The sequence below is a fragment of the Strigops habroptila genome, chromosome 8 (assembly GCF_004027225.2).
Source record: "Strigops habroptila isolate Jane chromosome 8, bStrHab1.2.pri, whole genome shotgun sequence".
Taxonomy (NCBI): Eukaryota; Metazoa; Chordata; class Aves; order Psittaciformes; family Psittacidae; genus Strigops; species Strigops habroptila.
Window position 1 is genome coordinate 19,488,101 of NC_044284.2, and position 22,610 is coordinate 19,510,710.

The 22,610-nt window shown below is 36.4% G+C and overlaps 1 protein-coding gene and 1 long non-coding RNA gene across 3 annotated transcripts in view; one reads left to right on the top strand and one right to left on the bottom strand.

Annotated features, from left to right (window-relative positions):
• Nucleotides 1–22,610, bottom strand: part of COL4A4 (collagen type IV alpha 4 chain) — a 73,226-nt gene that overhangs the window by 42,493 nt on the left and 8,123 nt on the right. The window contains exons 4-13 of the mRNA XM_030495145.1: nucleotides 20,993–21,070; nucleotides 10,062–10,196; nucleotides 9,126–9,170; nucleotides 7,269–7,385; nucleotides 4,080–4,148; nucleotides 3,820–3,855; nucleotides 2,997–3,059; nucleotides 2,489–2,524; nucleotides 2,273–2,314; nucleotides 1,226–1,306 (exon numbers count right to left, since the gene is read on the bottom strand). Of these exons, the coding sequence (XP_030351005.1) occupies nucleotides 1,226–1,306; nucleotides 2,273–2,314; nucleotides 2,489–2,524; nucleotides 2,997–3,059; nucleotides 3,820–3,855; nucleotides 4,080–4,148; nucleotides 7,269–7,385; nucleotides 9,126–9,170; nucleotides 10,062–10,196; nucleotides 20,993–21,070 (702 nt within the window). The remainder of the gene's footprint in view (nucleotides 1–1,225; nucleotides 1,307–2,272; nucleotides 2,315–2,488; nucleotides 2,525–2,996; nucleotides 3,060–3,819; nucleotides 3,856–4,079; nucleotides 4,149–7,268; nucleotides 7,386–9,125; nucleotides 9,171–10,061; nucleotides 10,197–20,992; nucleotides 21,071–22,610) is intronic.
• On the top strand, nucleotides 140–16,762 carry LOC115611758. Of its 2 annotated transcripts, XR_003992683.1 has the most exons (5): nucleotides 140–2,852; nucleotides 10,131–10,212; nucleotides 10,424–10,486; nucleotides 15,029–15,120; nucleotides 16,189–16,762. It is a non-coding gene; the product is annotated as an uncharacterized LOC115611758 (long non-coding RNA). The 2 variants fall into 2 exon arrangements; XR_003992684.1 differs by lacking the exon at nucleotides 140–2,852 and having other exon boundaries at nucleotides 9,956–10,212; nucleotides 10,421–10,486.

Below are 22,610 nucleotides of genomic sequence, written 5' to 3' on the forward strand. Positions count from 1 at the left end.
TGCCTATGTGCTGTCTAACTTATTTTAAGTCCTATTCTGAATTACAAATGTTAAATGGTATCTTCTTAAGCACAGGGCATCTTTCTCTAGGTGTACTAGGCAGAAGAAAACCAAGAATAATTATGCACTGATTTTCATTTCTGTTAACACTATCAAACCAGAATAATGATTGTGGAGTGAGATAGATTTATCTTTTCATTTGCAGGGACCTGCTAATTAGGGCTTTGTTCCTACAAGCATATATGACAGTACTGTTTTGTTTGCTGCTCTATTTAGTTTGATGCAAGTATTCACATGCATGAATCTACACTTTTGTGCACAGCCCCAATCCGAATGGGATGCATAGCTGGCTACATAGTCATGATATGTCATGTGTTGCACGGCAGCATATGTCACACTTTGCAGTAATATGGGGAGTTTACCTAAAATCTTTTGGTCCTTTTCCTCTTCCTCATACACCTGTACGTAGCAATAATTTGCATAATCAAAGCCTAAAATCCAGTATCTTAAATTTGTCAGTTCCCTGAGCTGAAGCTGCAAGGGCTGGAAATGCCAAATTCACTTTTTCATTTGTGTATTTGAGCAAATCAGACTTGAGGACATAGAGACTTCAACTCAGGGCTCTGTAATGCAGTTTTTGTAACTCCTGTTCTTTTTAAAGAAATATTATAATGTTTTAAGGTACACAATTGTGCCTACAGTAGGCGTGGCATTGAAGTATTACAGTAAATAACAGGAATTTGCCTTAAAAATAGACATCAAAATCACAATTAATTTTCATATTAAAAGAGCACCCTAGAAGAGTTAGGGTTGATAGTTCAAAACAATTACATTGGAGAAATCTCAAAGAGAATAATTACCAAAGATCTGAAAAATGTGTGTTAGTAAAGGGCCACAGAAGAGATTCAATAGTAAAGTAAGCAACTTTACCTGAAATGCCTAAAATACGATTTGCTAATGGCAAAAGGTGAAGGAAACCAAAGCAAGGGCAGTACCTCCTTTCTGCGTCAAGACAGTCTTCCCTCAAGGACATGAGCTAAAGTACACATGGGCTCTCCCTCCTGTAAGTCTGTAGGAAGGGTGCTGAACAACAGGATTGATTTCTGCTGAAGCTGATGGTTTCTTACAGAAAGAAAGATTTGTCTTATGCTATCCTTGCAAAAATTACATCACAGGATTGTACTTGCCAAGTTGAGCACAGTTAAATATGAAGACAAATTAACACCTTTTCTCCTTTGAACAGCTGAGCTCCAGGAGGTCCAACTAACAGTGGTGACCCAGGTGGCCCAGGAAGTCCAATGTCACCCTGTGGAAGCCAAAGGAACAGCAGAGACACATTTTGTTCCATACAACATTTCAGTGGGACTCAGCATGTCTTCCTGTTGTACTACAGCACTACACATTTCTGTACTCATTGAACATGTTCTTGTACTAGTAACTGTAGATAAAAGGTTTGTATTGCCATCTCTAAGCCTCTTTACTGTCTTCCCAGATGAGCAAGGCTGATGATCCTAATCCCCTCCTATTCTCTTCAACCATTAAAAATAACATTATGGCTAAAAAGATACATGAGAACTCTGTACTCGTGGTTCCTGCTCTGAGTCTGCTGTGGAGATAGTTACAGGATTGTCAAATCTCTTGTGTGCACAGTGTCTCTCATGTTCCAGACCAAAGCCTTTCAGCACAAGGCTTTGTGAATGCAAAGATGAAATTATTGATTTGCTATGGAAAGTTGTGCATGTTAGAAACTTGCATAAATTCCAAGTTGTCACTGGACAAATTCACAGAAGAAAAATCAAATATTCCTCATTAGTTCTGTAAGTCCTGAGTATGCTAATAGGTGGAAACTGGGAGATAAACTATTACTATGTGCTTCTTTTCTTAAACCTTTCCTTGGCATCTGTTGCTGGACATAGCAAGAGATGAGATTCAGTGACTGATCTGGTACAGCCACTGTTACTGGAGAGTACTGTTGTGTTCTGATTATTCAGGCAGTGTCTGTACAGAAGGTAATTTCTATATAATTGCTAACTAACATATTGATTGTTGCTTTTCAAAACCTCCAGAATACACTTGATTCCTGTATGCAGCTCACTGAAGGAATCACTTCTGCACAGAATTAATTGATTCAATAATTTACTTCTCCTTCCATTCTAATGTGCTTAGTGTGAGCACACAGCTGCACATGAATGGGTTCCAGGAAACCCAGCAAGACTCTATTACACTTCTAATTCCACAGCAATAATATATTTAATAATATTTGTTTTCTTACCGGCTCCCCCTTTTGTCCATCCACTCCAATACCTGGATTTCCCTAATTGACAGAAAACGTACACAGGTTGAAGAAAATCAGAAAATGCTGAAATTAGAATTTGATCAAATAACTCCTTTGAAAAACTTAGTAACAAATAACCATAGGGACATTTCAAATGTTTGTATAAATTACTCTTTTATTTCACTCACAACTTCAGGAAAAATCATGGCCTACCTGTTCACCTGGCAAACCAGGGTAACCTGGAATACCCTTTAAAAGAGAATGAAGACAAGTTAGTATGTCTGATTTAGACAGCTTTGCTTTGAAAATTACATACTCTTGCTGGTAGCACCTAGAGGCAGAATTTCCTCTTGGGATGAGGAAAGTGCAATTTACTTCACCTGGTCACTGCTTTCAGGAGGGCTGAACTCTGGCTTCCCACTTTCCTGACTCCCACAAGGTGGCCTTGGGGAAAGGGAATAAGGAGAAAGCAGTAGCAGCATTCCTCCATTACCACAGACTGCCAGATGAAATGTGTTCACCCAGGCACGGGAAGGAACAATATATGCTACAATTCCTGAACTTCAAAACTCATAAGGTAAGGCAAAAATCCATTTTTTTATCATCTGCCTCAAAAATTATTTCTAGGCTTTGATTCACATTAAGGCAAGTTCTAAAACTGGTATATCAGAATTTATGCATGTCCTAAAAATGCAAGGCTATATAACCGTGGTGATCTTACAGGAAAGCCTGGTTGGCCTGGGTATCCAGATGGGCCCGTAGTACCTCTTGACCCTATAGGTCCCTGAAAAAGATGGCAAAAGGCCTGTTTGTGAAAATACCAAGAGCTTACCCTCTTCTCCACAAAATCAGTCCCTCCAGAATGCCTGTGTCACCTAGACTCAGTCTACTGGCCATTGCATTCCACCCACAGTCTGAAGCTTATACCATGTCTGAAACCCACTGTAAATAGAGCTCAACATCAGTTTCTGGACAGTACTGTACAGATACTGGACAATGCACAGTTATATGTTATTACTGGATTGAAAGAATACTTTGACAGTAATTGTGCTACATACAATGTGGGGACTTGATACACTTCATTAGTGAATAATTTTTTAGAGGGCACAAGAATTGGAACCCAAAGCCATTAAAATTGTGAGTCAGCAACAAAATTAATCTCTCTCTTCTTACATGTTTTTATGGCCAAAATATGATAGTGTATGCTACATGTTCTTGGGAGATCCTCCAGATACTGTTGAAGAAGGTGTCACCTCTCTACGCATTCTGAATTTAATGGAGAAAATATTTGGCAAACTGTGAGTACCAGGGCAACAACTGCTCAATGCAAATGGTTATGGTCTGTTTCTGCTCCTTTTCAGCCAGCGTGAACTGGTCATGGGGGCAGACTATAGGGACTCTATGTTTGTTAAGACTTTGTTCAGGAATTTTGCTAGATAAGGCAGGCAAGGAGAAACCCCAATATTTTTTTATTGTACTAAGAAAGAAATCGTGAAAGATCTTCAAGACAAAAAGCATTTATAGAACCCACGGCCTGTACTTACGGGCATGCCAGGGGGTCCAGGATCGCCTCTGTCTCCCTGTAACGACAATCATTTCACAAATAAATCATTACAAGCTTTTTGTGGGTATTTTCTAACTTTATAGCTATTAAGATCACAAGCTGTATGTTCCAGCTGTACATTTGCTTTTAATTTTTCTTTTTGCACAAAGGTTTATTAAAGTGTGAGGAATAATGGAAAAATTACATTTGCCAGGAATGTTTTCCTACAAGATATGATTTTTTTCACAATCATATACTTACTGGAGGTCCTTTTCCAAAATGTGAAATGTACACTGAATTTCCTTTTTCTCCTTTTTGCCCTGGATTTCCCTTTAAAGGAAAAAAAAACAGTCTTTTAAAACATGATCCACTTACTGATATCCTACATTTCTATGGAGACTGAACAATAATTTCGCAGGTTATGTTTTGTGGTGCCCCTACAATCACTAGGTAATCCACTAGAATCATGCATGAGCATTTTGCAGTTCTTTTATCTCACAAGACCCTTAAAGTAAAACTGCCTTCTTTACAGTTGAGCAAAACAGCTTCTCAGAGCTTCGACTCCTGCTCTGTTAGATGATCCTTAGCTCTTAGGTACTTTAATATTCTACCACCTTTGCAAATCTTGCCTTTAGTATCAAGTATACAGAATCACAGAATGGTTTGGGTTGGAAAGGACCTTAAGGTCATCTAGTTCTATGCCCCCTGCCATGGACAGGGACGCCTTGCACTAGACCACGTCACCGAAGGCTCTGTCCAACCTGGCCTTGGACACTGCCAGGGATGGACCATTTACAACTTCTTTGGGCAACCTGTTCCAGTGCCTCACCACCCTCACAGTAAAGAACTTCTTCCTTATATCTAACCTGAACTTCCCTGTCTAAAACCCACTTCCCCTTGTCCTATCGCTAGACTGCCTGATGAAGAGTCCCTCTCCGGCATCCAAATATGCCTACCTCTTCTTTCAGTAAGTATTTTAAGTATTAACGCTTTGCTCTGCCTTCTCCAAAAGATCATGCTGTGATTTAGAAGAATCTAGTGTGATTCTGCATACAGTTAAAAAGATGAATATATGGACTGTGGATGAAAGTATGGACTGTGCTACATGCATAATCTTCAACATTTCCATCTATTAGGAACTATGTTTTACAGTGTATTAAACAAATAAAAATCTGATGCCTAAAGGCCCTGTTTATTTAAAAACTAAGTTCCCATGATGTTTGCTATGGAATCCTTTATAAAACTTTGCCAATCTTCAGAACCTCAACCTGACTTAGCAGAATGCAATCATTTTGCAGTATTTAATTGTAATGCTCAAATGACTGTTGAGAGCATGATATATATGTACATACCTGAAGAACAGATATATTAAGATATCACTTCTGAAGTTTTCTCATTTGAAATCCAATATATGGGACATAATTTACCTAAGCTAACCACTTAACTAGTTAAATAATTATTAATTAATTTCAATAAAATGGAATACTGTTTTTCATAGAATTTAATCACTTTGAAAGTGTACTGGTTTCCTGATACTAGCTGCTCAAATCCTGAAGTCAGAATGGAACAGAGAAGATACTTATCCCTGGAATGATACAATAAAAAGTTACAGCTGTCTGCAGCTGGATATAACTACAGTAGACTAGATGCAGATTACAGGTCAAACAACAACTGCTAGGGAACAAATTAAACACATCAAAAGTTATATTTATATTTGGTTATTTTACATGTGACCTGTTGTGTAATGAAACATCTTTATTAGATTCAATTTGTTATCTTCTACATGACTTAGGTAAGTGCTTACAAATAAAACTACTTCCTTTTCCAATTTATTGGTGAGGTAAGTGTACAGACTCTACAAGTGAAGCTGCAGAAAATGTACATAGTGTTAAATAGAATTATATGGGACAACATTATAAATAACAAAAATGTTAGCTGTAATATATAGTCAAGTTGGTACTTGGTGCAACATATTGATTTAAAAATAGGCAATCTGCATAGAGAGGTTGGAATAGCATTCTCATACACAAACAAATATGCTTACTATGTCTTGTTTTTCTGGGTAGCTAAATTAATTTGCACTGGAATTTTAGTCTGCATATTCAAGGCTACATGCCTATTGTGTCTCCAATTTTTGCAGGCTGCAAATACTTTTCTAGGCCTGCCAGAAAGCATGCTCCTGGAATTGAGAGGATTTATGCTGTAATTTGTCCCATGTCTCATTTTTCCTTTATGTTGTCTGGCTAATTAAAAAAAGCAAAACTCTATTTTGAAAGCCATAATAAGTAAGAAAATACAGGTAAAATCAGAGTTTGAATGAAAGTAATTTTTCCATTTGGAGGGTTAATAGGTTACTTTGAGAGGTACAACAAAAGAGATTATCAGGGTTTTTTATCAGGTTGTGTATTTCATGCATTCTTTTTTTCTAATTGCTATATTTTTTATGACATCTTTTCACTTTGGCACCAAGTGCACATTGTTTTGATTTTCTATGGCTGAATCAGTGTCTTATTTGGCTTCTACTAAACACTTTTGATTTTTCATGTAAGATGCAGTTGCTTTTACTGTTTTATTTAGAAAATTTCAGAGAAGCTCTTAGACCAACTAATCAGCTCTTAATCACTCAGAACTAAAACCTGTTTTCACAAGAAGTCAAAGACCAGGGTCTAGGTCTGTTCAGCAAAATTTCTTTGGAGCTACAGTAATTCATATCCCTTACTGACATTAATCTGTGGCTTATCTTCATTAGAAGAGCACTGCTAACATACTATTTAAACGATTTTAAAATGCTTTCCATTTTAACAGCAAAAGTAAATAATATTAAACTGCTAATTTTAAACATTTTAACCGAAATGATCTTTATGTATACAGATGAACACCCAGGCAAGATTAGGTGTGCACAGAGCAGCCACGAATAGGTATGTATACAAAATGTCACATGAAACTGTGAAAGCATGATTTGGGAAGAGATCTACCAATACACTTGTGTGATCAACCACTAAAAATCTTAAAGTATTGCAGGACTTAGACTTTTTGAAGCTTCCACTTACTGCTAATTCATCTCAGGTATGTCCCTACTATTAAGGCTTTTAAGAAATTTCAAGTATTGATAAATGATGTGATGGTTTCAAGCCACTCCTCAGTTGTACTTCTATGAAATGGTATTAGTTTTGGTGTGGTTACGTACTGGGGAAACAAAGCAGAATTTAACTCTCAAAGTAGATGTACATACTTCAAGGATACAGGAACTTATTTCACATTCAAGCTTAATCTGTTAAGGTACCAAGTGTCCTTCACTCCCATTAACCTTAGTAAGAATGCCTGGAAATTCATTGTGCAGTGTAAAGCTAGTGCCATAGTCTTAAACTCCTTTCGTTTTAAGAGCTGTTAGTTTGGAGGGGAAATGTACATATACAGTATTCACAGACAGAAGGAATGCCTTTCACGTACGTAAGGACCACGTGGTCCAATATAACCATTTTCGCCTGGAAATCCTGGATCTCCTCTTGAGCCATTGCAGCCATCTAAACCAGGCTTGCCCCTGGGTCCTCCACTTCCTGGTAATCCCTGAAAGACAGTTTAATATTTATTAGAGATACACTGTGATAAATAGGGAATTTCTTTTTAAATTAACAGAACAGTTCAGAAACAAATATTTTAGAACATCTCACAGTGGTCCCAGCTTTATACTCTGTATTAGAAATGCTTTCTGTTGTGATCAGTAGATTTTCTTCCATGTATAACAAATGATATAAGTATTCTATATATTTTTCTTTGATGCATAGCAAATATAACAGGGACAGCACTGGTTAAGAGGGCCAGACTGAGCTCTCACTTGAGTCAAAAAGTAATGTGCCATCTTCTCAGAGAAAGCAAACTCTAGCTCTCACTGAAATCATTCTTGTGGTTGCAAAGAAAAGCTGAAGACATACAAAAAGTCGTCTTAAGCAGCCTCATATTTTTTAATGGATAGGATAAAAAAAGGTAAAACAGGACACAGCTTGACTCAAGCACACAGTAATTGCAGAGATTATGACTATGCATTCAAGAATTAAGGAAGTGATTTTCTAACCTAGCAAGAATTAACCATTGTCCAGGAAGGGGTTGGTTCTACTGCAAATTAGACACTAGGCAGTAGAAACAGTGAGATTTCCCATGGAAGGATCTTTCCATTGGAGGTAAATTTTTTTTCACAGAATTAAACATTTTTGTAACGAATAAATAGTAATTTTAACCCCAAATGGGGCTCTTTTTGTTTGGTTGGTCTTTTTTTGTTTGGTTGGTTTTGTTTTGGGGTTTTTTGTTTGGTGTTGGTTGGTTGGTTTCTGGGGGAGGTGTCGGAAAAATAGTAAGAAAGTACTCTGGCTAGTTGACTGAAATGTTTTTGTCAATTTTACCTTCTTTCTACCTTTAAGGTTCTTTATCTCAATTTGTGGATACTGTTTTTTAATTAACGCTTTTCATAAAAAGAATGTACATTTTTTGGGAGTGCTCTTTTTTTGTGCTAAATTTTGGCTTGTGACCTCTACATTTTACAGACATTCTGGCAACAGTCCCATTGCCAAGTGTGGACAGCTGACAAGCAGATGCTAAGACACCCACTCAGTTTTTGGTTCTGTTTTCACTTTGAAAATTCAACATTTTAACTTTGATCCATATGAAACTAATAATAGCATAGGAATTCAGTTCTAATAAACAGCATTTTCAAAAATACTGTAGCTAAGAAATACTATTTTTCTTTTATTACACCCATTTCCTCTCTGAAGAAGACATTCAGAAAAATATATAATCACATGCTTATAAAGATATATTTAGGACCCACTTTCCTTACTCAGTCTCTATTCAGGAAAAAACACTAGGCTCAGTTTTTGCTTTTTTTTTCACTGCAAAAAGACTACAAGCAAAAATCAGAACGTTTGAAAAGAAAACAGTACATCATTTGAGATACTTTCAGAGATCTTAAGAATGCAGTAAGCAGGCTACAGCCTGCTATAGAGCCTGGGAAAATTGTTTTTAATCCTATCACTGCCCCATGCCGCATGGACTTGGGCTAGTCTCTAGCTGCACTGTCTTGTTCCTGCAAGAATATTATGTACTTACCTCATTTCTATTTTGTGGAGTTTCTTATCAATAGTAATCAGTTGGAATTAACCTATTTTACATTTTTGCAAAACATGTAATTCTGTAGGTGACATGATACCAATAGGTATAAAGCCAAACATTTTGAGTGTATTATTCTGTTAGAGGACTTGCTTTGACTTTATAAAAACTCTAATTTTTATAAAGCAATATTCATTCAATACGTACAGGAATGCCATCTAAACCAGGAAATCCTGGGACGCCAGTTGGGCCCTAAAAACAGGTGACATGAAAAAACAAAGGTGCTGAAGTTATTAACTCTTAAAAAGAATGAAAAATGAGAATATGTGATACTATATAGCAAAACTCAAGAAACAGTCTTATTTGAAATATGAATCGAAAGCAGTAATTGTCAGAAATAAATATCTGAAAAAAGTTTTATGGGCGTATAAGAGACTAGTGGCAATAGCTACCCATCTAACAGATGGTATTGTGCAGGACAAATGTCTCTCATACTCATTCTCTGTCATAAAATGACAGAGAAGGGGAAGTAGCCTTTAACTTATAAAAGAATTCTGTACATAATTTGAAACCCTGCTCCTGTTTTGATAATATCAGCAGCACAATTTCTATTTACAGTATTCAGATTTCAGGTGTGCTAGATACTTTCATTAGCAATTTCAGTCATCCACTGAGATCAGTGAAATTAAACCATTAAAGATAATACAAAGTACCAAGAGCCAAGGACAGGGACTGTACAGCTATGAAAGATACGGATCTGAACTGCAGTTCCTACTCCACAAGTGGTAATAAAATTCTGTTTAGTGTACAACACTTTTAAAAGCATCATAATCCTCCCTTCAGCTCCACATTCCTCCCACAGCCCTCTTGGATGTTAAGGAGGATGACATGATATATAACAACCAGAGACTGTGTCTGTTTCGTTTTATTTTTGTCTTCTAACAATTCTAACTCTGCAATCAACAGCAAAAATCCCCAGAAACATTTTTTCAATAAAGCTGTAATTAATTTCAGTGAGAGTTTTGTGTGAGCAAGAGTATAGTTTGGCAAATGCTTTTTGATCATTCAGGTTCTATTTCACTTGCCAATATTTAACATTACATACTGTATACACCTAAAAGAGCTGTCTATGGTGTTTCCTACCTTATCACCTCTTTCTCCAGCTGGCCCAGGTTGCCCAGTCTCACCTCTCTGTCCTTTTTCCCCTGGCAGACCAGCTGGTCCTGTAGATCCCAAGGGCCCAATCGGACCTTGAGCTCCCAGCTCACCAGGCTGACCCTGAAAAGAGTCCAAAGTGAACGACTACTGCTGTAAACGTTGCAGCAGGCAGCATTTCTGAGATGACTGTATAGATAAAAAAAGGCTTACAATGTACACATACTTATGATTCAAAACAGCCTGGTTGTACAGTCTGCAGATCTGTTCCCTTCATTAGATGCTCTAGGAATACAACCTTCAAATTTAACAACTTTCTCCAGGTGATAATTTCTTTTCATCTTCAGCAGGTCTCCAGCACCACCTATCTGAGATGCCTGGGTTAAACTGCAAGTCTTCCTGGCTCTACCAATGTAAGAATCACATTCTGCAAGCATAAGATTCCACTGAGCATCCTATATTTGCTCCCAGAGAAGCGATGGCTCATTTTAGACAAAGGGACTTTGTATACAATTAGAACAAATTGAGAGAGTTCCCTCTTTCTCTGAAGTCATACTACATGCTAATTATCTTGTTTTTCTAGCTCACTGATCTTCCATCATCACTCTCAGATCTTAATGCCTTACTTAGAAGTTTCCTACAGAAAATAATAATAGCTATTAACCAACATATTTACAGAAAGTATTAATTCTAATAGTTGGAATTGTTTGAGAGGATGCAGAATGTAATTTATCTATAAATAACTCTAAATTGAGTATCTGTACCTACAGTATGATATCGACCATCTCCATGGATTTCTATGCACTCTTCCAAGCTAATACATATTCTCCTGAAGTAAAATACTTCCCATGCCAACTGGATTTTTCAGTCTACAGCAGTGCTGTGGAGTTGTTTTGGATTTGTTGCAGCTTTTGTTCTGTGCTGCTAAACAGCTATTAAATCATAGATTCAAAGTGCTGAATAAAGCAAGTTTTCTAACCAGACCTCACATGTGAGCTGTCTGCATTTTCACCCTACAAAAATCTATGTATTTACAAGTCTTATATCTCTTACTCATCTTTTTTATTTTGTGTCATTATCTTTGTTTAGCTACAGCTGCTTTTGTTTACCAACTGTAGAGTGTTTTGCTTTCTTTTCAGAATTCATCAATCAATAATACCATGTTATTAAAAAAGAGCAAAATGGAACCCCTTGCAGTCCCGAGAAAAGCATATGGCTCTAAGACCACTTGAGGGCAGTAAAAGATACTTCAGTACAACCTCCATTCATAGAAATGAGAGACCATAATGTTTGTTTCTATTAATGGATTGAAGGAAAGCAATATGACAGAAACCAAAGGTGATACAAAACAAAGTAGACACGTTAGCTTCAGGAGTTCAGTTCTGTTGCTTCAACATAATTTAACTGCTTGCTTCTCGATGTAAACACTCCCAACAGACTGAATCTGAACAAAATCTTATCTTTTGAATTGCAAGCAGGGACCTAAATCTCTTTTCATTTATTTTCTATTGATCTTTTCAAATATGTCAATATAATCAGTGTGATTTTACAGCTGGACATGAAGAAATGTATGGTATCCAATAAAATCAGCAAAGAAGCAGAGTAATGAGACGGTAACTTACTACATGCTTGGAACAGAAACATACTATAGGCTTATGCTGTACTGGAAGCAGGACTGCACCACCACTGGCTCTGAAGCTATGAACAGGAATTTAGTCCAGAGGCTAGGAAAAGAAGTCCTACACTTACAAATAAGGACTACCTGAAAAAGTATCCTCATACAATTCATGTTCCATTTGCCTTTACCGCCTCCTCTCACTTAAACCTTCATCCTGCTTCCAATGAAGTCACTCACAAAAATTCCAGAGCAGAATCAGCATGTTGCCTTCAGCAACAGTTACCATTTTCTTAATACCATAATTTCAGCAGTGTAAAATATTATGCAAATTAAGGACTACTACTATTGAAATCTGCTGATTCTGCATCCTTGCTAACAATGAATGAACAGTCAGGATTCTGGGTGTTTAATTTGAGTATTTGCTTGCATGAATAATTGCAGCCTGCTATTGGCAATGCCTTGCACATCCTCTGTTGTAAAACTGAATTTATTCATTGAAGTACTCTTAAAGCAGATATTATATCCTTTAAATACTTAATAAAAAGATGTCTGGACAACCATTTTTTAATTAAAGCATAATCTTGAGTATAAGAAAAGCGAAATTAGTGAGACTAATAATATAATAAAATACAACTGTTTGGGCCATTCACTCTACTGGAAACAATACCTTTTTTAGTACACTGAACTAGCAGTTATCATGCAAAATGCGACATTCAGCAGCAGGAAAAAACTTGCATAAGATGTTTCTCACTAATGCTTTAATGCCTTTGCCTTAACAGTGTGTCTTATTGCCAACAAGCTTCTGCAGCAACTTTGATATTTTTAATTCATAGTGTATATGCTCTGAATTCAAGAGTTGAAAGAGAAAATTTTCATATCATGTTATATCCATTGGACAGTTGAAGGAACATGATTTTGATAGTACTCAAAGAAAGCTGAGACACTGTATGAATTCTATGGTTATTATCTGTCATAATTAACCAATAAACACTTCCAGGACATGTAGTCCTTTAGGCTGATAAAATGGCTTTGCTAATTGACCCTGTGAATTTAATTGACTCCACAGTTTATGTCTTCAGTAGGAGGTAGTGAAGTCATAAAACAGAGTCACTGAATCCAGAATTCACAATAGGTTTCACAGCTGATACAACTTTAGCACGCCATGTGAAGCTGGTGGATTGTCTCTCTCTCTTTCAGCTCAAAGACTGATAATGACTGAGAGCTTTGTTAAGACCAAACTGATACCATGTCATAACATCTATTATCACATCTATTATTTGTGCCCATCCAATGTGTCTACGACAGCATTACAGTCTCAGGACAGCTGTACAAATAAAGAGGATGAAGGTAGTCATGCTCATGTGGAAATGACAAATTAGCTCAGTTAAAATGAACAGAATATTATGCCTGCTCTGCCATCTGATGCCAATAAATTCCTTTAGGATTTCAATGCCTTGTTAATTGTCTAGGTCAGGAACTACCCATGCCAAGACCATGGTCTGTTATTTTAGCATATCCTGGGCTTGACCTGCAGTAAGAAAATGACTTTTGACAAAACAAGACTATATTTTTTTTAATTAAGTATGCTTCCTAAGACTAAGTCTCCAAATACTTTAGGATCATGCAGTGAAGTATTTAATACTCTTTGGAAAAGGCAATGGCCAAGGTTATTTGGAATTACTTTTTTTTGGTTGTCTAAGACATTGAAGAGCACCTGATCTTTTGGGTGCCCTGAGCACTGTCTGAAAGAGCAATGTTTTAAAGGAGTCTTAACTGGGGGAGAAAAAAAAGTTCATGGTATTAAAGTGAATTCTTACTTCTCATTATTGATAAGGTTGAAAGAAGCCCAGCTACTGCCTTCGGTTAGGACAGTACCCTATGTTACAGGCTGTGGATGTACAAGTGATATGTGAAATGCACTTACCTTCTGTTCACATGAACAAACCTGAAAATGCCCAGCAACTCCACATAATCAGATTTTAGGCAGATAATATAGCGCCCTTTGTCATTCTGCACTAGACTCCGGCTCGTAACCAGTCTTTCTCATTTTACCAGGAGCAGGACAGCGATAGGGAGGAAAGTAGAGCAGTTTGAGGGCAAGAGAGGAGTGCACACAAAGGCATTTGCAGGCAGATGTTTTCTTTTGTAATTTGCTTAGTGAGGTGGGAGCATCTGCTGCAACTCTAAGCTCCACCCGCGTCCTCTCCCCTTTTGGAAGAGCAGGTCTATTACACAGCAAAGCCACAGCTTCCAGGGCTTGTAGGAGTGTCCATTCTGGGAAGTTCCACTCCTTCACTGTAACTGTGTGGGACTGGGACCAAAACCATTTTTACTGTAAGTCAAGGCTCCAAAATAAACCTTCTCGATATTAACTTTATCAACATGAGATAAACCTGAGAAAGCACACAACTTGGCATTAAATCCACTTCTTGTCTTTAACAGAGCAAATTTTTCTATGATAGTGGGTTAAACAGCAAGTGAGGGTCAGACTAGTACATGGCATGTATTTTATTTGCAGTTTGTTCAGAAACAGGAGATCACATAATGACTTTTCGGTATTAGATAACTTCTTTTTTATAGTCAGATTTTGAGCTGATTAAATGCAATAGTTCCTCCTAGTGCTTGACTCTTCTTGGCATCAGTATTATGCTCCAGACTATTGGGAAATTCTGTGTTATTTTATTGTATTCAATGATCCATCAGGAACATAGTACCTGATGATGCAGCTGACTATTCACAGTGGCACTTCACAGAAGCACAACAAATCACAGTGAAGTGCTGAAAACATTTTCTACAGTACACTTTTGTTTTGTTTTAACCGTGTGAAATCGTGAAAAGTATCCAATAAGCCAGTGGGTGTCACTATTGTGTTAAACAAACACTGAACAACAGATAATTTGGCACTGAAATGCTAAGAAACACTGTTAATGGCTGAAAGCAGAAAGTTGCAAACAGACTATTTTAGACCACAAATACTAAACATCAGATTAGCAAATAAAATAAAATAAAATAAAATAAAATAAAATAAAATAAAATGAAATGAAATAAAATGAAATAAACTTTTGATCTAATTCATTTTATTGAAACAAGTCACTGACTGGTAACTTTTGGTTGATTCGAATCTACAAAAAAGAATGATTTTGTAGTTTTGTTTTGTGTGACGTGGAAAAGCTTGCCAATCTGAAGCAACTGAGAAAACCACTATTTTAGTGGGATAGGGTACCAAAAGTATTACAGAAAGAAAGATGCTCAAGAACAAAAGGAGGGATAATTTAACAAGATCAAAACTTTAGAAAAATTTGGAAACATGTCTAATATGAAAAATGCTAATTTACAGATGCTGTAGCTGGACACTGTATTTGAAGAACAGCCTCACAGAGACCTTTCAGTGAGGACACTGGAGTGATCCTGTTCCTACTCCACATTCTGGTAAGCAGGTTCCATTTCCTACCAGTTCAAATCCTAACTTCTGGGGCCATAGAACTGGCTACTGCTCTGCCCAGTTACAAGAAAATGTGGTCTGCTTCAGATGCAGATTAGGGGTCTAATTTCTCTAGGTCTGTTTTTCTATGGTTCTCAGCAAATGTAAGTGAAATGCAATGTATAACTGGTTTCAGGAATCTTCTATTTCAAAACTGTATCATAGCTAATATACTGGGAAAAATTATCAACAGGTATGAGGCAAATAGTGGGAGAGATCTGGGTTTCCCCAGATGTTAGTGTATATACATCTCTGATAGTGGATTCAACTAAGCATATGTATTTGAGATCAATAGAGGGATTTTACATATTCACTTCCTGAGTGTGCAGCTTGAAAATTCGAATACAAGTGCTGGATATTCCATGTGCATGACAGACTGCCATTGCGCACTGACATGCAGAAAAGTGTGATTTAATAAATGCCTCTTACTCCCCAAAACAGACAGAATTTGCACAGTTTCTCAGCTAGTGAATCTTCAATATGTTTACACTGTGCTGTAAATCACTCAGTTAACCCACAGGATCTACTAGAGAGATGTGATGCCAGATGACAGACCTACTATACAGTTAAATTTCACCATTCTTACCCCACTGCCCTGAGGTATACATCAGCTGAATTTCTAACTTACCTGTGACAATCAACTGACTTAGCACCTCTTGTGAATTCTTACTCCTTACACCTCATATGCCAGAAAATGGGAGACCTTCCTCTTAGATTTCTGCTTGCTAGGTTCTCTCTTACACTAGTATGAAAATAGGCCGCTCACTTCATCTGCAAAAGAACGGTCTTGCTGAGTTATATTTATTATTCACTTGCCTCCAGGCATTTCACATGATCTCATAGAAGCTAGATCAGGTTGGGTCATGAATAGATGCTTGCTTTTTAAATCTACTTAACTCTATAAACAAAGCCAAAGGAATTGAAGGGGATCAAACTCTGGGGTCGGCACAGGACAGGTTTACAATCGGTCAGTGCTAACAGCAAACATTTTTTTAACTATATCTAAATTCTGTTAGAGCAGCCAGCATTTTGTGGGGTCTCTGATACAACACTACGGGAGTTATCAATGAAATTACTTCCCAAGTAGAGAAAGTGGAGGAAATGGAGGAAAGGTTTCACTGTCTGTTGGACATATCAGGAGAAAATTACAATTGTGGAATTTATGGGAGACCTAAGAGAAAGAGGCGAGAAAAATCTCAAATGATGAAGTTGCTCTTTGCCTCTGATTAAAAACATTGACTGCTACTGCCTAGTGGAAAACCATACATCTTGCTTGGGAAAGAAGAGGCAGAAGAAAGTATCAGTTAGTCCAGACTGGCACTAAAAATTATGTAAAATACTTATTGGGATATATACTTTCACTGATGACTTTCTCCCCTCATTATCTATTCCATAGTTCTTGAATGAATATGTACAGTAGCACACAGTATATGCAGAGATTTAACACATCTTGACATGTCCTATGTAAGAAAGAGTCCATGTAAGAGTCTTCCATGTCCTACGGAAGAAAGAGTCTTTTTGAGCTATGACATAAGATCAAAAGATAAATAGAATAATGTAAAACTAATTCTAACAGGGCTGTAATCCCAATTAAATTCTGCTAGCAAGTGACTAGATTGTTTTTCAGACAGTGAGTGATTTCTTGCTGATGAACAGGAGTGCAAATCTGTTTATAGCACAGTTATCTAAGCTTGAGAGAAATAAAAAACACGTACACAAGCTCTTCTAAGACCCAATATAGCAACTGATGCATAAGTATACTGGTTTTATATAAATATTAAATAAAAGTTCAAATATTTGCTTCTAATTTTCTTCCAACCTGCCCAATTTCAATACATTCAAGTATGGCCATGGCAGTTTCCTTTTCATACTCCCATGGTCATATTTTCTGTAGCTATAACCTCAATTATCTTGTCCACTTACAATGAAGGCGGCTTTCTATGTGTACATTTAACAGATTTTCAACAGGGCAACTGGAAGGCAAAGTCTAAATTACCATGCATTCACAGTCAGTTGCAGTTTTCTTACACTGTCCTGGTAACCACAGCTTTAACTAATCATGCTTAAACCATAATAAAGAAATTAAAAAAAATAAAAATAGAAAGGTCATTATGCCACAGACAGTAGGGCAAGATTTGAGGCCCTTCTTTCCTATGGAAACTTCAGAGTACACTACACTCCTGACAGCCATCCTACTCAACTCATAAACTTAAATATATTAAGAGTTTAGTTTTAGGTGTCTGTTCTCTTATTATCCTAGGTTTTTACTATTTGTTCTCTTAGTATCCTAGGTTTTTACTATTTTAGAAGAGAGATGTTAAGGATAAGGGCTACACTTACGTCGTATGCAGCGTACAATGTTTTTAATTTTACAAAATGTGAACATAATTCATTCATTATGAATGAATTCATAATTCATTTCATGGTAATTACAAATAAACAAAGCTGATTTATATTGGTTCTCAGACTTTTGTTCTACCTTAATTTTAGTAGAAATATTTGTTATGGATTGACTATAAGTCTGCTCCAAACATAGAAATAACCTGTTTGTTCGCTTTACTAGCTAAATTTCCAGTGGGCAGTGCTTCCACTGAAAGTCCAAAAAGGAAGGTAACATTCTAAAATCTGTAAAATGGCAGTGTCATCAAATACCTGTCATAGCGTTTTATATGTAAACAAAAATCCCTCAAATGAAACTAGCAACAGTATTTTCCTCCCAATCTGCTGACAAAATGAAACCCTTATCAGATGGTCGCACCTTAATTTTGAAACTGTACAACTGCTGTTTTATCAGCAGATAGATATTCTGACTTCCCTAAAAATATCCTTTTCATTAGTGTGTAGAGAAGGATATAGGGAAGTGACAATTAGCAATGTGTGAAACAAACTGCTTAGGTACTTATTCAAATGTTAAACTATCACTTTTAAGTTAAGTTGGACCTATGACATCTGTGTAGCACAAGGTATACATTATGAGATAACAATTGTCTTTCCTATGGTTAATAATTCCTATGCATTCCAACAGGTATATTACAAATAATGTACTTTGCTAAATAGTTTCTCCCTCAGTGCACTTTTTAGGGGAGATAAAAGTTAACAGAAACTTTCCATTGAAACTGGAACTCTTTGGAAGCATTCAGCCCACAACGAAGATTCAGAATAACAAGCGAATGGTCATGTTCCAGCTAGTCTAATGAAGGATTTAGTTGCAGTTCTTGAAAGAGTTTGAATAACATGTTTAATCAATTCATAATAGGTCTGACCTTGAGTGTTTCTAACACAGATGATACTTTAGCAGAACAATAATGAGACAATTTGCCCTTGCTCCCCTGTAAGTTTTAGATTACTATATTCAATGGAAGATCATGAAGGGAATACCCTACATCTGACTCCTTGTGGTATAAAAGATTACAAAATAAACAAACAAAAAAATTAAGGTGGACTGGTCTATGTATAGCAAAGTAACTTAATTCATATTCTGATGTAGCTCACTCAGATGCTGCCTTTCTCATTCAGCCTCTGCAAAAGCCCCTGTTACTGCAGTTGGCTTAACAGAGCTGAGTAAAGACTTGTTAACCTTGAGGGCTGCTATAAGGTTGGCTTTCCAGCTGGTCTCTATGTGATTATTGTTCCATTGCCTTTTGCCAGCAGGTACATGAAGTTTCTAGAATTTTTGTGCTTTCAGCAAATGTTTGCTGAGGGGAGCAGCTCATCCTTAATTTTGACAGAGCTAGCCTGTTCTAAATAGTGAAAAAGGAAAAATTACACTGCTCGGCAACCAAATTTATACCATTGCTCTTATCACAACTTCTTTACAAAGAAGGATTATTTCATAAACTGTTCACTTCTGAAATTTTAGGCTTGCATATTGTAAAATGCCAGAGACTTTCAATGATCATTTATTTCTGGCACTTTAAAGACAGAATTGAGGAAGATGCAAAACTCTGAGGAACCAGCCCAGGAGCAGGATTCAGACAGCAAAGGAGATAAAGCAGTTGGTTTGCATTCTAGGAAGCTAACAATAAGATAAACAAATCTTTTATTTTGTAACGGGTAGTCTCCACAAAAGCAAGGGAAGCAAAGTCACTGTGTCAGAGTGTAAAGGCAGAACACAGCAAAGTTTAGAAATCAACAGGGTTGTAGAACAAAAAAAAAAAAGTAATCCTATAGAAAATAATTTTCCACCATACATTAGTATAGAAAATATCTGCAGCAATCTATCTGAAGTGGTGTTTAGTTAAGCCATATTTCATGTAGATACTGATATGTACTTCTATTTCTTGCATACTGGTTAATAGAAATGATTGCATTAAATATAAATTCATATTACATTGGAGAGACTTTATCCATCAGTGTGCATACTTATTTCAGAGCTGTTTCAAAAAATGATAAAATTCTCAGGCTTATATTTGCATAATGACATTGAATCTATTTTGAAATGTTTATTACACTTCTATTTGGCACTTAGGTCCAGATCCTTGGAATTTAGAAGACTAACTGCAAATGATTGCATCATAGTTCAGTTTACCTGTGGTGGGGAGAACAGCTTAGGAAAGAGCAGTAAGTATTTATTATTGACTGATGAGGGGCACGTAATTCAGAACTTCCAGGCTACTGAGAGAAAACCAGAATCAGGGAAATTTCTTCTAGTTTCAAAGACAGTTGGTTTTAAATGGCACTTCAGATCAGGGTTTTGGTATCCAAAACAGTCCACTCAGTAGCACTGAGAGACACTGCAATGCTGCTAGTCAAAATACTTTTCCTGGGATGCCCTTTTGTTAACACAGTGTTACAGAGATAGACACATCCTAGGCCCCTATTATGAAAATCCTACAGCAATGGGGGTCTTCAATATACCCATAATCCCAGAGGATTAGGATAGGATCCAAGGACACCAGGGCAGTGATCATGACACAGCAAAGCATGCAGCTAACTGCAGAAGCACAGGAAGGAAAAGGTGTGTCTCGCTTTTATGGTGACTCAGGTTGTACAAATGGGGGCATGCAGCTCTTCTAAAACCTGATCCTCCATGTTCTAGGTTTCTAACCCTAAACTTTAACAGTAGTACTTTGAAAGAAAACAAATGCCATCACTAACTGACAATTTTTCAGGTGTTCACTAATAAGGGCATGTATCTATCATATAACATTTAAATTGTTTGCTATCAGTATATAGATATATATTTAGAGGAACAGCCAGGATAAACTAGTCAGCACCGGAGCATATTTTCATTTAACAAACAGCAACATACACAGTTACTAATTTTAGTGTATAATATGAAAATGCCTTGGCTTCATTCAATATTTTACAATTATTTATAAGGCAAAGACAATACAGATGGGGTTTTTTTTTATACTTGGTGCATTAAGCTAGTACAATAAAAAGTCTGCAAGCTTTTCCAGAATGACCTAACCCAAATAAGAAACATCTAATTTTCATAACACTAGTTATAGTGTTAAATAAACGGCATAGACATTTTCTTTTATCCAACCTCTTAGTAGATGAGCATAGATTTCTAAACTTAAAATATATTAAGAATAACCTTTGTCTAACTACTAGATTGATCTCAAAGGACACTTAACACAAGAAAGGCAACATGATTATTACAAACCTAATTTACAAACTTGTTTACCATCTTAACTTCTTTTGATGATAGCAGTACTTCATACCAGTGAGAGAATTATAATAGTTTCCTATATTCAGACTTGTTTATGCCTGAATATTGATTTATTGATTGGTGTCAGCCATATTGATTTTAAAGAACAGCAATGTGCAAAGTATTTACAACAGTAATTATCATTAGTTCTAATCATCACTTACTCTTGATCCTTTTTCTGGAAAGCACCGACAAACTGAACAATCCTGTCCCCCACATGGGTCAATATATGCATATCCTCCCTAAAAATCAAAAGTGTGTGGATTTATCAATAAGCAACAGACAACAATCACTTCATCAAATATTGTCAACTGGACATAATATTCGACTAGATGATTTTTAAGGCAAAATACTTGGCCACCCTTGCATACCCACAGGGCAACTTCCTTCTGATAAAGAAACTTGTCAGAGCAGCAAACATCAGAGTATTGTGTGGATCTTCAGTTTGACACATCCGAACCTTTTCCAATGTTTGCTTAATCAAATACATGCATCAATACTACATTTAAAATCCTCCCAACCTTCTTGGATCTCTCATCAGCATAAACATGCTGGCAAAGTAGAGGCAATAAGGAAAAGCTTACTACTGTTGCTGTGCAAGGTGGAATATCTTACCTGCAAGTTATGTTAACTAATGCTAAATACTACAGTTAAAGACAACTAACGAAATAGGATATATCTAGAAAAAAATTTAACAGAATCAGAATTTAATTTGTAATAACATGAAATGTGTAACCCATCACATTAAGGTAGGAGACTGTTTAACAACAATTAAATGATAAAAGGCAAAACAGGCTGAAGAGCCACAGGCCCATGCAGCAATAAAGCCCTGTATTTAATTCTTCTCTATTAAATGAAAAGTGAAGCACGTGCATGGTGTAATTATGCATTGCCTACCATTAACTTATTTATTTCTTGTATTAAAACTTTCTGTCCTTGTGTTGTTAATAGCAAAGAAACGACTACTTTGTTTCATCAAATTGCTATGAGGGAAAAATGCATATTCAAGGAGACACAAAACCACACTAAAAGGTAAATTCAGTAGTTTTATTGTGCGGTAAGTGAACATGATTTTATTATTATTTTCTATTTCCCAAAGTACAGTATTAAACATATACCAGTTATACACACCATACGCATTTATAAACTCATAGTGAGTGGATGGTTGGAATGTCCACTAGGTGACATTTTTTTCAGCAAAATTCTATAAATTATCAAAGTCATTTCAAAAAGGATGACAAAGACTTAAAAGATTTAATAATAATTTAGGTAAACAGGTCAACAGTGATAACATGAAAATATTTGCTCATTGAGGATTTCATTGTTATCAAGGTCAACATTGTTTTGTTACTGGTTTTAATAACCAACAGAACACCATAGGTTAATACTTCAATTTTTCAAGGTGAAAACACTGACAAATATTAGATAAGGAGCAAAAATTCTGTTCTATCTACATTATTTTTAGAATATCTGGTACTCCCAAAGCTCAGAACGAACAAGAGGGTGTGACAGTCTCTCTCACAGACTGCTTCTCTTTCACACACTGGATTTCTCATGAAATTACTAATCTACTCCACACTAGTCTCTCAGCTAGTTATTGAAAACTTGCCTCTACTGGAATGTCAGTGGAATGCAAGTTTATAATAACATGTAAGCTGTTACCCTTTGTTCTAATTGAACACATTCATTTAAAAAAAATTTCAGTTTTCAACAGTTAACTAAAAAGGGATTTCTTTGGGTGAAAAACAACAAAAAAGAGCTTTTAAATACTTGAAAGAAGCC